The 13,800-nt window shown below is 36.1% G+C and overlaps 2 protein-coding genes across 3 annotated transcripts in view; one reads left to right on the forward strand and one right to left on the reverse strand.

Moving 5' to 3' along the window:
- Window positions 1-1,360: 1,360 nt before the first annotated feature.
- Window positions 1,361-13,800, reverse strand: part of LOC109855012 (synaptotagmin-10-like) — a 28,365-nt gene continuing 15,925 nt past the window's right edge. Inside the window, exons 2-10 of the mRNA XM_020428752.1 lie at window positions 4,714-4,976; window positions 4,468-4,614; window positions 4,030-4,161; window positions 3,042-3,196; window positions 2,692-2,860; window positions 2,476-2,596; window positions 2,052-2,223; window positions 1,743-1,946; window positions 1,361-1,613 (exon numbers count right to left, since the gene is read on the reverse strand). Coding sequence (XP_020284341.1) covers window positions 1,610-1,613; window positions 1,743-1,946; window positions 2,052-2,223; window positions 2,476-2,596; window positions 2,692-2,860; window positions 3,042-3,196; window positions 4,030-4,161; window positions 4,468-4,614; window positions 4,714-4,976 — 1,367 coding nt within the window. The 3' untranslated portion in view covers window positions 1,361-1,609. The remainder of the gene's footprint in view (window positions 1,614-1,742; window positions 1,947-2,051; window positions 2,224-2,475; window positions 2,597-2,691; window positions 2,861-3,041; window positions 3,197-4,029; window positions 4,162-4,467; window positions 4,615-4,713; window positions 4,977-13,800) is intronic.
- Window positions 9,951-13,800, forward strand: part of LOC109855011 (adenylate kinase 7-like) — a 15,217-nt gene continuing 11,367 nt past the window's right edge. Inside the window, exons 1-5 of one of the 2 annotated variants that reach the window (XM_020428750.1) lie at window positions 9,951-10,211; window positions 11,011-11,208; window positions 11,608-11,755; window positions 12,367-12,781; window positions 13,026-13,116. In XM_020428750.1, coding sequence (XP_020284339.1) covers window positions 10,059-10,211; window positions 11,011-11,208; window positions 11,608-11,755; window positions 12,367-12,781; window positions 13,026-13,116 — 1,005 coding nt within the window. In that variant the 5' untranslated portion in view covers window positions 9,951-10,058. Of the gene's footprint in view, window positions 10,212-11,010; window positions 11,238-11,607; window positions 11,756-12,366; window positions 12,782-13,025; window positions 13,117-13,800 lie in introns of those variants that run through there. The other variant, XM_020428751.1, reaches the window with a different exon arrangement.

The following is a 13,800-nucleotide window of genomic DNA, read 5'->3' on the forward strand; positions in this document are numbered from 1 at the left end:
AAAACAACTTGATAGTATAAATAATAACTAAGCTTTACTCTTGTAATAAATGATAGTCTCAGTTTGATTAAAAGTTTTATACACGTGTATCCACATTTTACATGTATCCATTTTCCAGAAACGCCCATATTTGTCAGGTGCTCGAAAATATTCTCCGTACATGCTGTATAAAACACGTGACGAGAGAAAAAGTCATGAAGAAACATATTAATATAATAAAAAATTCACATCGTGAAATACACGCTCGTGAAACTATAAAAAAAAAAAATTAAACGGAAAATTTCTTAAAAATTTATGCACGCGATGCATCTCGAAATCTGTCTCTTTTTTTTCTTGTAACATTATCTTTCTCAATTATATATCCTTAAATGTACGCATACACATAAGTAATATATCTGTATTTATGATGTATTAAAATTATATAGAACGGATCTACATTCTCTGTCCGTTCTCGGTTCTTCTAACGATACAATTTCTTACATGATCTAGATCTGTTGTTGTATATTATTATTTATTATCAAGTTCACAATCGAAGAGTCAGTTTCGCGTCAGTTGCAAAACGTACACGCGCGTGTACGAAGTACTGTTGTATATAATTAACATAATCTTCATTTTATATTTTTATATATATATATATACATATATATATATATACATATATATATACATGTATGTATATTATATATATATGTTGCTTGTATGTATATATGTGTGCCAGTACGTATATATTCAGATTACATTATCACAAACAGTTGTCGAACGTTACGTCTAAACATGTATCACGTTAATAGAACATTTGCGCAGAAGTGGTAGCGAGTATGAAATAATAAACGGGCGCATATATAGATTCGACGCGTTCGTTCCTTCCACCTTTATTATCTTAGAAATTTATCATATTCAATTGTACTCTCTCTCTCTCTCTCTCTCTCTCTCTCTCTCTCTCTCTTTCTCTCTAGCGCTAAAGCAATCTATCGTTAATAACTGTCTGCACTTTATTTCTCGCCTCGCCTTTATTGAGTATAAGGCCTTAATTTCTTTTCACGCGCGCGCATTTACATTCATCTTCTATAAAAACTTACCTATCTGATACATCGCACACGCAATTAATCTAAAGACATTAAAATACTATATCGTGTGTCATGTTCAACATTACATGTGAGATTATTACAGAGAAATTCTAGGGGGGAAAAACTCGGATGGAGATGCAACAACCTGCGTTTGAAAAAACGGTGCGGGACCAGCCTGCACTTGCAAAGAACATTGCTTGAGACACGAAGCAACGAAAATCCATCTCGTTTCCGTCACGATCGCAACATCCGAATCGACGGAATTGAGCAAAACGTGTATATATATATATATATATTTCCGGGAATTACATCGGTGTATTATATTCGTATACGTCGTCGAATCGTTTATTATTTCATGCCTGCTGCACGAGGTAAGGTTTCGCAAAGCACAGATTTCGCCTTCCGGCTCTCTAAGACAGAAGTTGTACTTAAGTCAGTCAAGCGACATGCATTAAGTGACGACAGAAGGAGACGACGTCCAAGCCGGCGTTCGACAATATTTTCGAACCTTTTCTGCAAGGGTTACTTTCCGCCTTTTGTCTTCATCTGCAATGCGAAGCATATACGCCGATAACAATTAATTTTCATCGTCTTGTCGCGCGCGCATATAATATATAGATTTTTATTCCCATCGGCACAAGCAAACGAAATGATGAGAGATTTTCATTGACTCACCTGTTGCTGTTTAAGCAGCTCAGGCTCACCGGAAGTGGCTGCGAATCCACGTCTGGAATATGACCGGACACGGTTTCCGTCAATGGGTACCACTGGGCCACCGGTTTCCTCGGATTATCCAACATCTCCAGCCAGTGATCGCGACCGATTCCGATAAAACTCGAGCCAATCGCCGTGCATCCCATCAATTCGTTCGATCCAATTCTAATAATTGATAAAATAAAGCAAAATATTAAGTACAATTTATATTAAGAGAGTCAGTATTAAAGAGAACATTCAAGAGAAAGAAAGAAAGAAATTTTCTCTAACCTGTCGTAATCAATTACTTTCACTATAAGACTGACGTCTTCGATGTTGTCTGAGGGAACATCGAAAACAAGCGCCTCGTTATAAACGGGATAAAGAGTGTTCTTCTTCACCGTCGTCTTTTTCTTCTTTATTCTTTTGCCTTGGCATAGCAGGTAAACTTTTACGTACGGATCTGTACGTAAGAGAAACAAAAAAAAAATAAAAAGAAAAAGTTTAATTACAATCATAAAAAATATATCTTCTCCAAAACATCACCGTTGGGGAGAGATAGACGAATAAATTCGATACTGATATAATTTTTTTTTTCCGTAGGGTGCAAGTTTGTTCTATCGATAGAGAGAGAGAGAGAGAGAGAGAGAGAGAGAGAGTTTTGCAAAGGAAGAAAAAATAAATCTGATTTTCCGAGTCTCTGCTTTGTACGCACCTGATTTGCCCGTTATATCCATAGCCTTAAGATTCCTGGCTTTGATCACGGTTAACGTCAATCGACCGGCCGTTGGTAGATAGCACAAGGATAACATCAATTCTCCCAGATCTACTTTTTCCTGCGTGTAATAATCGAACAAAATCGAGAAGTCAAAAGTTTTTCATTCTGTAATTGTGTTTTAAAACAATTGTTTATTCGTGTCTCGCACGTTACCTGTAACGCGCAGAGGATGTCCATCGTATATTCAATTTCTTGCTCCAGATCGGTACAATCTAATAGACCCTTGAGAACTACTTGTCCAATGAGATCATGACGTGAAAACCGATCGAAATCGTAAACGGAAAATTGCAGGTAACGTTCCCTCAGTTCCTCGTACGACACGCTAACAAGATAAATTGTAACGTCGAGTTTATACTAACGTTAAGTTTGAGTATTTCCTTAATAATAATTACATCTCTATTCGGATGCGTGTATCGGAAAATCTTTCTATAAATAGCGTCGGTCTATATGTAAATTTTTCTGCAAATCTTTTTCTACAATTGACGTGGCGAATTGCGAATTACCTGAAGATGAACGTTTCGTTGAATATCGGATTCAAATTCTTTCGATGCACTTTTGTCTGGAACTTCTTCTTTCTGTCCGGCAACAGATACACTTTGATGTACGGATCGCTGCTACCGGTTACGTCTTTTATCGGCAATTCGCGAGCTTCCAGAACCTAAAATCCGTTTGCTCGTTATCAAATAAAATATTGACGTTAAAAAAAGAATTATGTTTTACATATGTTTATTTTTCTGAAAAGCATATACATTCCAAAAATACGAAGAAGAAAAGCACCTAAATGCTATTTTTCTTTCGGAAATGTTCGTTGTTTTTTTTTTTTGACACAGAGAAGAGAACGAGACTTTCTTCCTATAAATACACATACGAGCGCAACAGTTTCGTAACGCTGTTATTGTCTTTATATAAACAAAATTTATGTAATGCGAAACGCAACACATGTTAGCACAAATAAGATAATAATAGTCTCTCATATATTTAGATTCATCTGCCGTGAAACGTGGTCTGTCGTAAACGTAACTGATCTTAATACATTTGTGAATTTGCCGCGCAACAGAAATAGCTCGATGTAGCCCGACATTACCTAATCCGTGGTAATGCCACTACAGCGCGGGATATGTGTCCGTCACAAATGCAATATTCCGATACTTCATTATCGTTATCCAATATCTCGGGTGCGCTGAATATATAACCCACAGACATAGACACGTTCGCTCTGTGTATAAACCGCTAACTTTGAATACAAACTCACACAGAACAGTATTTTTTAATTATTGTTATTGTTTTTTCGGGTCTCTCCGAGACGAAGCCTCGCAATATATTCGCGCGCACGAACTTTGAAATATGTTTTTGCATTTTTATTCAAATTTTTTTTCTGTCTCTCTCGGATTAAGTAGATAAACTCTCTCGTTGTTGTTATTTTGTTGTTGCTTGGGTCAGCCTCGGGGGTATAATTTGTTCACGGAGATAAAAATATTACACAACACCCACCTTGACAACGAGTCCTTCCATTTCCTTATCGTAGCGAAGAGCGAAATGCAGTTTTCCAACGTATTCCATTTCCGTTGTGCTGGAACTTTCCGCGCTGTCTTGTCTCACAAGTTCTTTTTTATATAACTCCGGCTGCAATTTTAACAATTCGCAACGTCATCCTTCTTTTTCGTAAAAACAGCGCGTACGCGCGTAATTTCAATTATTCGTACGCGCACGATTTTTTATGCCACCTCATGTTATTTTCATTAAAGTGGAATCGGGCAACAAACAAAACGGAAAGAGTAATGTGGGACTTTGTGTGTGCGCGCGCGTCATGCGATAATCTTGTTTCAAAAGGAGTCGAATAACACCGCATCTCGTTGTTATTTGACATTCACATTTCAACGTTCATTATAAACGGGGAGTAACAGATATCGAGTTTATTTCGTCAAATACCTTGATCAGGCCAAGGCTGGAATCGCTCCGATTTTCGAAGCTGCAAATACTGAACTTGATGTTGGGCAAATCAAGACGGTGCGACAGTTGACGTTGAAAACTTTGATGCCTCATTGGCACGATGGGTAAAGTAGTTTGACGCAGCACCTGGCAAAATATTGACATTGAGACGATCGCGAAAACTTTCGCGAAACATATTTCGCTTGACTCTTGATTCCCCTGCTACTTAATTAAGCATATATCCACCTTCTTATTTTCCTTTTGCTCCTGAACGTATTCGTGAGTGATCGGTTTCGACTGAAGATCCGGAAGAGAGTGACTGATGCGGATCGCGTTCTGCTGAGTCTGATCGGTCTCGGTATCCTCGGTGCTCTCATGTCGAGTCATGCTCATTAACCATCGCCAAGTCGAGGAGCACTGAAAGCTCACGGCTGCCAGGAGGACCAGAAAGACCAAGGCCACTCCTGCTCCTACCAGAAGCTGATAGGGAAAGTTCTCGCTCCATTCGTCTGGAAAACGAAACGTTCGCAATTTGTCATACACACACATACACACACACACACGCGGCGGAAATAAATATTAATACAATCGTACATATTTTATGAAATGTTATAACACACACACACATGAAGAAGAGAGTACGTATATACGATAATAAAAGATTTACATAATGTAATCGCGCGATAAGAGATAGTTTTCCGATACACACACTTTTATCCTGTTTCTGAAGACTCATGGAAAGCTATTTAAATTCTCTCCTCGGAATGTTACACACACACCCACGTCAACTGCGTAGACGGACCGTGACGCGGTGAAAGGAATAAAATGTTCACTTCTATCGCCGTGAAACATTGAACCGTGCGATTTAGGTAACGCATAATAGAAAATCACGTTGTTGCGCACAATAATTTATTAATTGCACCGGTGTTGTATCGTGTAATTTTTTAAATTACTTATTTTAATTAGAAAGGGGTGCAACACGTTCGCGCATCAACAAAGAAAAAGCAAAGATCTCGCGTAACTTTCATCACGGGTTTGCGTAATATGTAGAAAAAAAAAAAAAAAAAGAGGATGCAAATGAGAAAGAGACTCCTTTAAGTAAATTGCGCGCGTGTGTTTGCGCGTAGTACGTAGCGTTGTGCGCATCTTATGCGGACAAAGAGAAAGGTATCCTTGCTTTGGCCAGTGCAAATGAAGAGAGGCTGCGCGCTTTGTGGTTAAACGAGCTTTCCGTTCTCGTTTTACGCCAAGAACAATGTGTGTCTTGCCAACGACAGAAATATCTTTGTTTTTATCTTAACGTGATACAACTCACCAGTTACCTATGCTTCATGCTACATACAGTTTTACTCAACTTCGACAAGTTGTCAAATTTAAAAATTGCGCTAAAAAATCGAGTTTAAAAATATCTCCGCTCATTATTGTATTTAATTTCTTGTTCGCAAACAACTTTTACTTTTAGAAGATAAAATTTTGAACAAGAATTTTTTAAATGTTTTTAATGGTACAACGGTTTCTGTCTTTTTTTCTGTTCTCGGACTGACAAGAGAAGAACGTACCTTACTATATACGTACTTATCGCCCGAAGTATTGCCACACACAGAATATTGTTATTTTGTTAGAAGTGAATCATCGCCATAGGCGTATCAAAAATAATAGACAAAGTATGTAGGAAGTAATGAGAGATCAATGCGCAATTGGTCATACGCACACACACACACAGAACCTTTGATTGACTAAATTGCGCACATCGCTTTTCTTCCTTTGTACTCTTTGCGTGCTACACGTATTGGTTGTTTAAAAAAAAAAAAAAAAAAAAAGCGAAAAGAGCGCACTATTCAAAGCGAATACTTTTTATCTTTGAAAACAATGAAATAAAACCAACAGACAAAAGGATGTGTGACATTTTTTTGCTTATCGCCACTTGCACAACGTGTATGAAATAGAGCCGTGCGACACAAGGGCGTGGGTAGCTTTATTGTTACAACATAACAAAGTTTTCCTTCGGTTTACTACGTTAACAGAAATCTCGCGTCGAGTTAACTTTTGCGTGCATCGCGTCGCGCTCTATTCCATCATGCTCGACTGAAATTACGTCGCGACTCGACGTAACGCTTTCCCATAAACAAGGATGGTTATTAAAAAAAAAAAAAAAAAAACAGACACACAAAGCAAAATTTCAGTCACGGAGCGAATCTGCTTCTGCAATATTAACACACCGCGGACGGATGACGAGATATCGCGTCAAAAGATATGATTTCTGATCCGTGTTAAAAATGTATATGTAATTAAAAAAAAAGAATATGTATTTTCACGCACATTTTTACTTATATTTTTTTGATTTCAATTTATAATATCTTCTGCTCTCTTTTACATTTTAACAAAACGATTCGCGTAGAAAAAAAAAAAACAAAAAAAACAAATCTCGTTGTTGTGCGGCTTTCATAGCCAGAGGGGAGACGAAGAGCGCTTTTAACGACATTGAAACCGAATGTCGTTGTGAGTTACGTCGCGCGTCCAGCGACGTTTTCTCTCTCCGTGTGTATTTACGTTGTGAGTAAAAGCGCCCCGTACTTGCGTGACGAAGTTTGCAGCACGAGTACGATTTACGAGATACTTATTCGTCTGTGTCGTACCGTGGAACCACGGTGTACGCAGTAAAGTGATTGATGACTTTGAGAGAGAATTACGAGGATAATGCCGTCACATGACTTTGTAATGTTTGCCTCGATCAGATAACATCTAAATTTTGTTTCCTGTCTATCCTGTCGTCCCTTTTCTCTCTCTCTCTCTCTCTCTCTCTCTCCCAAGAGAACAACAAAAATGGAAAACTTTGAAGTAGAATGTCACGGTTATTAAACAAGCAATTATTTGAAATTATATTTCCACAATATTTCCGTAAATTTGTCAGAACAGTTTAATAATACGATTAATAACACGAAATATAAATGCGATATCGTAATTGCAATTTGCTTTATTGTTTGATGATCGTTGATTTTATCTCATTTATTGCAAACAAATTATTTGACGCGTACGTACGCAAACAAGAAGTATTGGGAGAGAATGCCATTAACACTATATACGTATACACACAGGTAATACGTTTGTACAATTTCTGCGAACTATCATATGGAAATTCAATTTCTAAATCACAACACATCCCGTGTACAAGCAATAAACAATCCGAACTCGTTTCTCAGATTGTTTTTTGTTAGTCGATTTTTTTTTTTTTTATCTGCACTACGCGCAATATACGTACGCATTCGTCATCTCGTCAAAACATGACCAATATCTATCAATATCTCTTTTCGCATTTGCTATGCTCCTCTCTCTTTCATCCTGCAGGTGACGCGATCATCGTCCCTGACCCTTTCCCGACGTTGCAACTATGTCAATACATAAGCCCCGAATATATGGTTTATACCAGAACCAGATGTTAGAAAACACCCTTACAAGGCTACCACGGAATTTACGTTCTTTGTTTTCGCGCACGATCTATCCGCACGATCTTGTACAAATACAAAACGAGCGACACACGCGTTACACACAATCCCGAGAAATTTCATTTCTCACGCGGTTTTCGGTTAATTCCGCAGTCAGTAGATAAACCAGAAGAAATTCGCGATATTACCAGGGACCGCTGTACCGAAATGATCTTATACATTTGCGAGGACACGTACAGGCCTTGACCCTTCTTTCCATTTCCGACGTCTTTTCGTCCTGACTGTTTCTTTAGATGTTGTGCTCAGTCTTTCAGGTCTATTTCTTTTGTCGCATTCTTTCGCGAAAAACGTTTATAGAGACATGTTACTTCTGCGGTCTTTTGTATCCGATGCTGATCTTTGTGCGATCCCGACTTTTGTTTGGTTGCTAAAATTACGAGAGGAAGACACAAAAGTAAAACTGATGAGTTATTCTGAAACTGAACAAAAATAAAACTGATAAGTTATTCCAAAATATTTGATTTCAGTCATCTGTGGACAAAGCGGACAGCGCTAGTATTGACAACTTGAGAGTGTTGGTTTTATCATGAACGGCTTTTCTCAAGAGGATTGTCCCAGATTCGAAAACAGATGTGTCTCAAGCTTGGAAAATCAGGAGATTGGCAATCTCTTTATTTGCTTTATACGTTTCTTCGCAGATCTCTCTTAATCTTCGAACGCTTATACACGTCACATCGTATTTATTAAACTTATTAAAGACGATCTATGTGTGCGTTGCGTATCTGCGCTCGCACACACACAAACAGATCTTGAAATTACTAATTGATGATGTATCATATATATAAGCAATATGTGATCTGCATATTATATATATATCGTAATCAGAGCTGGGTAATATTGAACAAGAAAATATTTCAAATATAATTTTAAATAATAGATTTTTCACAATTCAAATAAAATAGTATTCAAAATAAGAAGTGAAATTTCAACGAATAACGTATTTTTATTGTGCTAATCCAGAATATAAAATAAAATATTTTTTCTTGCTCTTTTTAGAAAATATTTTATTTTGATAATTTCAAGCCCCTAAAATAAAATATTTTTTCACTGCGGAAGAAACTTAACAACACGCTTGAAAACACGCTTATTCATGTAAATTTCTTGCATTTTTAAATTATCTTTTTTTATCATTTATTTTGTCAGAAACTATTCTATATATTTATACAGAGATATATAATGCAATATTTATAACATATATACTAATATTTAAAATATCCTAAAATATTTCAATTATATTACATATTTGTGACACGAATATTTTGAGTACCATTTAAATAAAATACTATCTCAAGTAATATTTTCAAAATTTTTTCCAAATAAAATATTCTATTTGCAGAAGTATATGTAATGGACAAAAATAAAATATGTATTTTCTATTTACAATTTAAAATACTATTTTACCCAACTCTGATCGTAATAGAGATTGTAAATATAATGTATAGAAAACTTTCTCATTAAATCAGCTAACAAATACCTACATTTATTTTAATAATACAAATTAAAGAGGGAAGGCCAATAGAAGAGCGTACACTGGTGGTGGTGTTCGATATTTATTATTACAATTTTTATTATATTAAGATAATTCAATGTTTCAACCTCTGATTTGGATCTTTATCAAGCAACTGATGAATATTACATAGAATGATATTACAATATCTTAAATCAAAGATCAGATCTTGTGTAAAGTATATTATTTACATTTTTTTGATTACTTACATTTATTTCATGCTTAAGTGCGTTAAAAGGATGTTAAATATTAGATTAGGTTGTAATCATGTTGTAGTTTAACGCAAAACGCACGTTTATCTTTTATTTAAAACCGTAACATGTCGTCAATGCTTGCGAGACACGCTATATACGTAACTTCTGTTAGATTGAAGTTATAACCGATAATAAAAAAAAACAAAACAAATGTTAGCAAACCGTATCTCGATAACAAAACATCTCTCGATCTTCATATAATCCTGTGTACACGCGTATCAAAATATCGCACGCAATCGCACATTTATTGCGCAATAGTTACACATGTATATGTCACAAGGTCGGATATATATCAAAAACGAGATATATCAATAACCAACAACTGCTATGGACACTTTAGATGATATATTTGACTTCGAAGCAGCACAAAAACGACAAGAGCGTTGTGATTTGACAACTAAAAATGGAAAACCCGAATTTAGACCCTGGCGTATCTTCGTCAATCATGTCGACAGCTATCACGGAAAGATATTAGTTGATGTAGGGAGAGATATCGCGGTTTTTATAAATAAAAACTTTACAATATTTATTTCGATAAAATGTTAATGTCGGATTAATGTTATCGTAACGCCGACGTGCGACGGTCAAGAAAAAAACTTAATTGGAGAATCTCATATCTTTGTTTTAATTATACTCAATCAAAACAATCATCGCGTGAACTCGGTCGCTTTGTATTATTTTACGGAGATAATGTGAAAAATAACGAGGCGATTATTATTATTACTTTTGCAGGTTATCCTGGAGAGATTGTTCATAGCGTAAAGCCTTTCTCAAAAGTCTGTTATTTTTATCGTTATAACGTCGTCCATCTCATAAAACAAATGTTTGTAGTTTAACAAATTAAAATTGCAGCTAAAATTACATCGATACATTATTGCTTTGATGAAAAAAAGCTAAAAAAAAAAAAATAAAAAAAAACCTGTAGATACAAACAATGCAAATTGTTTCAAAAGCAGAATTGCAGATATAAAAGCAGACGCTGAATCGACGAGTAACGTTCTTTATTCGAAGTTTGAACTTAATAACCTGTAATTGCATTTTTTTTCTGCCAGGATTTTTCCAATTGAAGTCGTAATTGAAAAATCGCGTCTGATAAGAATAATGTTTTTTTTTTGTTTCACAAAAAGCTTTGCAGAATATGTTTTGAACATTCTATCTTGTAATTTGCCATTGAAACCGAAATGTGTTTTTGTGTTTGATATTTTAATTATGATTAAAATGTCCTTGATGTACATGTGATTAATATTTCGCGATATAATTTACATACTACAACGTTCAGGTACTGTCAGAGAGCGTATATATCGATCCGCTAAGTGCGCGTGCAAATGAGGAAGATGAAAAACTCGAGGACGACGACATAGATCCGAAAGAAAAAGAAGAAGAAAAAGAAGAAGAGAGAGAAAAAAGAAAGCGGCCGGGCAAGAGTCCGGAGGTTTCGAGAAAATACGAAGTGATCGGTACAGTTCTGGATCGCGAAGTAATATCCCCATGTTTCTTGATGATCAAGTAACTTCGATTAACGAGTTTACTTTTCTCCGATATCTCTCTTTTTTCGCGATCGCGTTTAGAGAAAGAGTTTTATTTATATTCCTGCGTTTTTCGCGCATAACACATCGCGATCTAAAATCATTAAACGTATGCAAAAACGTATTTCGATTGATGTGGATTTGAGTGTTTCCACTCTATCGAACGCGTTTATTTGCTTTCGCGTGTCATTATGGATGCTATTGTGTTTCTCTCGCGTGATACTAGAATTAGTAATGAAATCGGACAAAGGAAAGTGCAAAAGTCGAACGAGTCGGCGTGGAAAAAGTCGGCTCTGTTTGCACGTAATGCCATATTTGAGTGCTAATTGATCTTTGACATTGTTCGACAGTACTCGTGCTCGGAGAATGTGACAGTGATTAAAAGACACTCGGACAACAAAGACGCCTTTTTATCGGAGCTAATCACCTGCGGTGTGATTATCTACGATATTACTCAGGATCCAGGTCAAATCGAAGAGGCATGCTGGATTCTGAAAGGTTTCCGTTAATACAAATTTGTATTGCATCAATTTGCAGCGAGAAGAGAGACACGATGACTCGTAAATACTTTCTTTCTCTTAACGAAGAAGTTCGTTGAATTTTTTTACAGTTACAGTACACTTTGCGAACGTCAAATCAAATTTGTTTAACTTGTATAGTTTCGTCTCATGCAAATTTATACGTCACGGGACAGGGTTCGAAAGTGGAACTCGCTGTTTTAATTAATCAAGCAAAGACGGTGATATTTAATTATCCGTTCTTTACGACGACTCTTCTCTGTATGTTTACAAAAAGAGTAGAAAGGACAATGTTGAAATATATTAATTATATTAGTTTACATACGCATTTATTTTTACCAGCAAAATGTAAAAAAAAAAAAAAAAAAAACACGTACATCTTTAAAAGTTGCAGAAAAATAGAATTTAGAATAATTAAAACAGACGCAATAGCATTTCAAAATATAATTTCAAAATGTAATAATAGATGAAAGTTCTTTGTAACAGAGCTATAGAGTAAACTAGTAGTTTTATTGCTTGCTTAAAAAGAAAGTTGCGGTCACGTACAACTCTCTTATCGACGTAGTGAGAAAAGCCTTCTCTGGCTTTCAGAAATCGTTCGCACTCTAGAAGGTATGGAGAAGAAATCGCCAAAAGCGTTCGAACGAGAAGAACCAACACGACACTTTATTTTGATCTCCACCATCATGACATGGGCTCGCTCGAAACCGTTAGATCCAAGAGCTGCGGATTTACCGTTCACAGAAGCCGGCTATCGTAAACGGAAAGCTCATCCGAATTACAAAGAACACATGCGATGCGAACGGGAGTTTGTGGCGGTGATGAAAATTGCCAACTTAAAGAATAAATTAAAAATCGTGGTTATTTGCTGCGGCATCACGTACGGCGAGGAACAAGGTCCGCTTCATTATCTCTTCAAAATGGCCTGGCAGAACGCGCCTTTCCTACCGGTATTTGGCAACGGACAGAATTTAATACCTCTTTTACACGTTCGCGATTTGGCCTCGTAAGTGATAGAAAAACAAACAAATATTATTTATCTCTCGTGTTCAAAAAATGTTTACTCTATTTGTGTACACCAAATATTTTATTTTTTCTACATATTTGTTATACAATATATATACAATATATATATGTATATACTCTATGTGTGTCGAATATCGGTACTCTGCTTCCTGGAACACGTACAAGTTTCTAATTATTCGACTGGCCAGAGATCCGCTTAATGTTACAAGTAATTTGATTTTCAGAACAGTATCCGCGGTAGTGCAAAATTGGCCACCGGTTTCGTATATCGTGGCCGTGGAACGAAAACTAATCTCTCAAGATGAAATCGTTAAGGTATGAGCTTCTCCGCGCAAAGCGCACGTTCCGGCTAAAATTCGCATTAAGCGAAAATTTTATCACATCTGTTTTCTATCACAATCGTATTTTTCTCGCTGTGTTTGCGAAGAAAAATAAAAACATTGTATTTAAAAAATGTATAAAATCAACAAGAAGAAAATTAACAAAAAACAAGATGAAAATGTACGGTTGCAATAATAGAAGAGCTGTAGAGATAACAGTAAATCCGCGGTCTCGCCATTGTTTTTTATCGTGTTATTTTCTACATAAATGTATATCGAGTTAGTTACTCGCACACGGGGGGGTTGTCTTTAGTAATTCGCTTTATATTTCGTTTTATCGGCGCAAAACCAGTTTTTGAAACATCGTTCGTCCTACTTGCGCAAACTGGTTTATGCAAGTAATGCGAGGAAAAGAATCAAGCAGTTTAGAGAACGCTTAACGAGCGTTCCGAAAGATTGCGGAAACATTAGTTGTTCTCCATAACTTGCAAACGCGTTTTCCACACTGTGAACATTTACGATATATCGCGCGCAAACTGTTGTACGCGACGCGCAACGCTTCGTAAAATATACGCACGTTGTAAAAATACACGCACAACAATAGTTATTACATTTTTGTTTTTATGCGATCCACATCTTTAGAGATAGACTTTTTTAATGTTTTTTTTTTTTTTTTTTT

The sequence above is a fragment of the Pseudomyrmex gracilis genome, unplaced genomic scaffold (genome assembly GCF_002006095.1).
Source record: "Pseudomyrmex gracilis isolate BER0280 unplaced genomic scaffold, ASM200609v1 scaffold_78, whole genome shotgun sequence".
NCBI lineage: Eukaryota > Metazoa > Arthropoda > Insecta > Hymenoptera > Formicidae > Pseudomyrmex > Pseudomyrmex gracilis.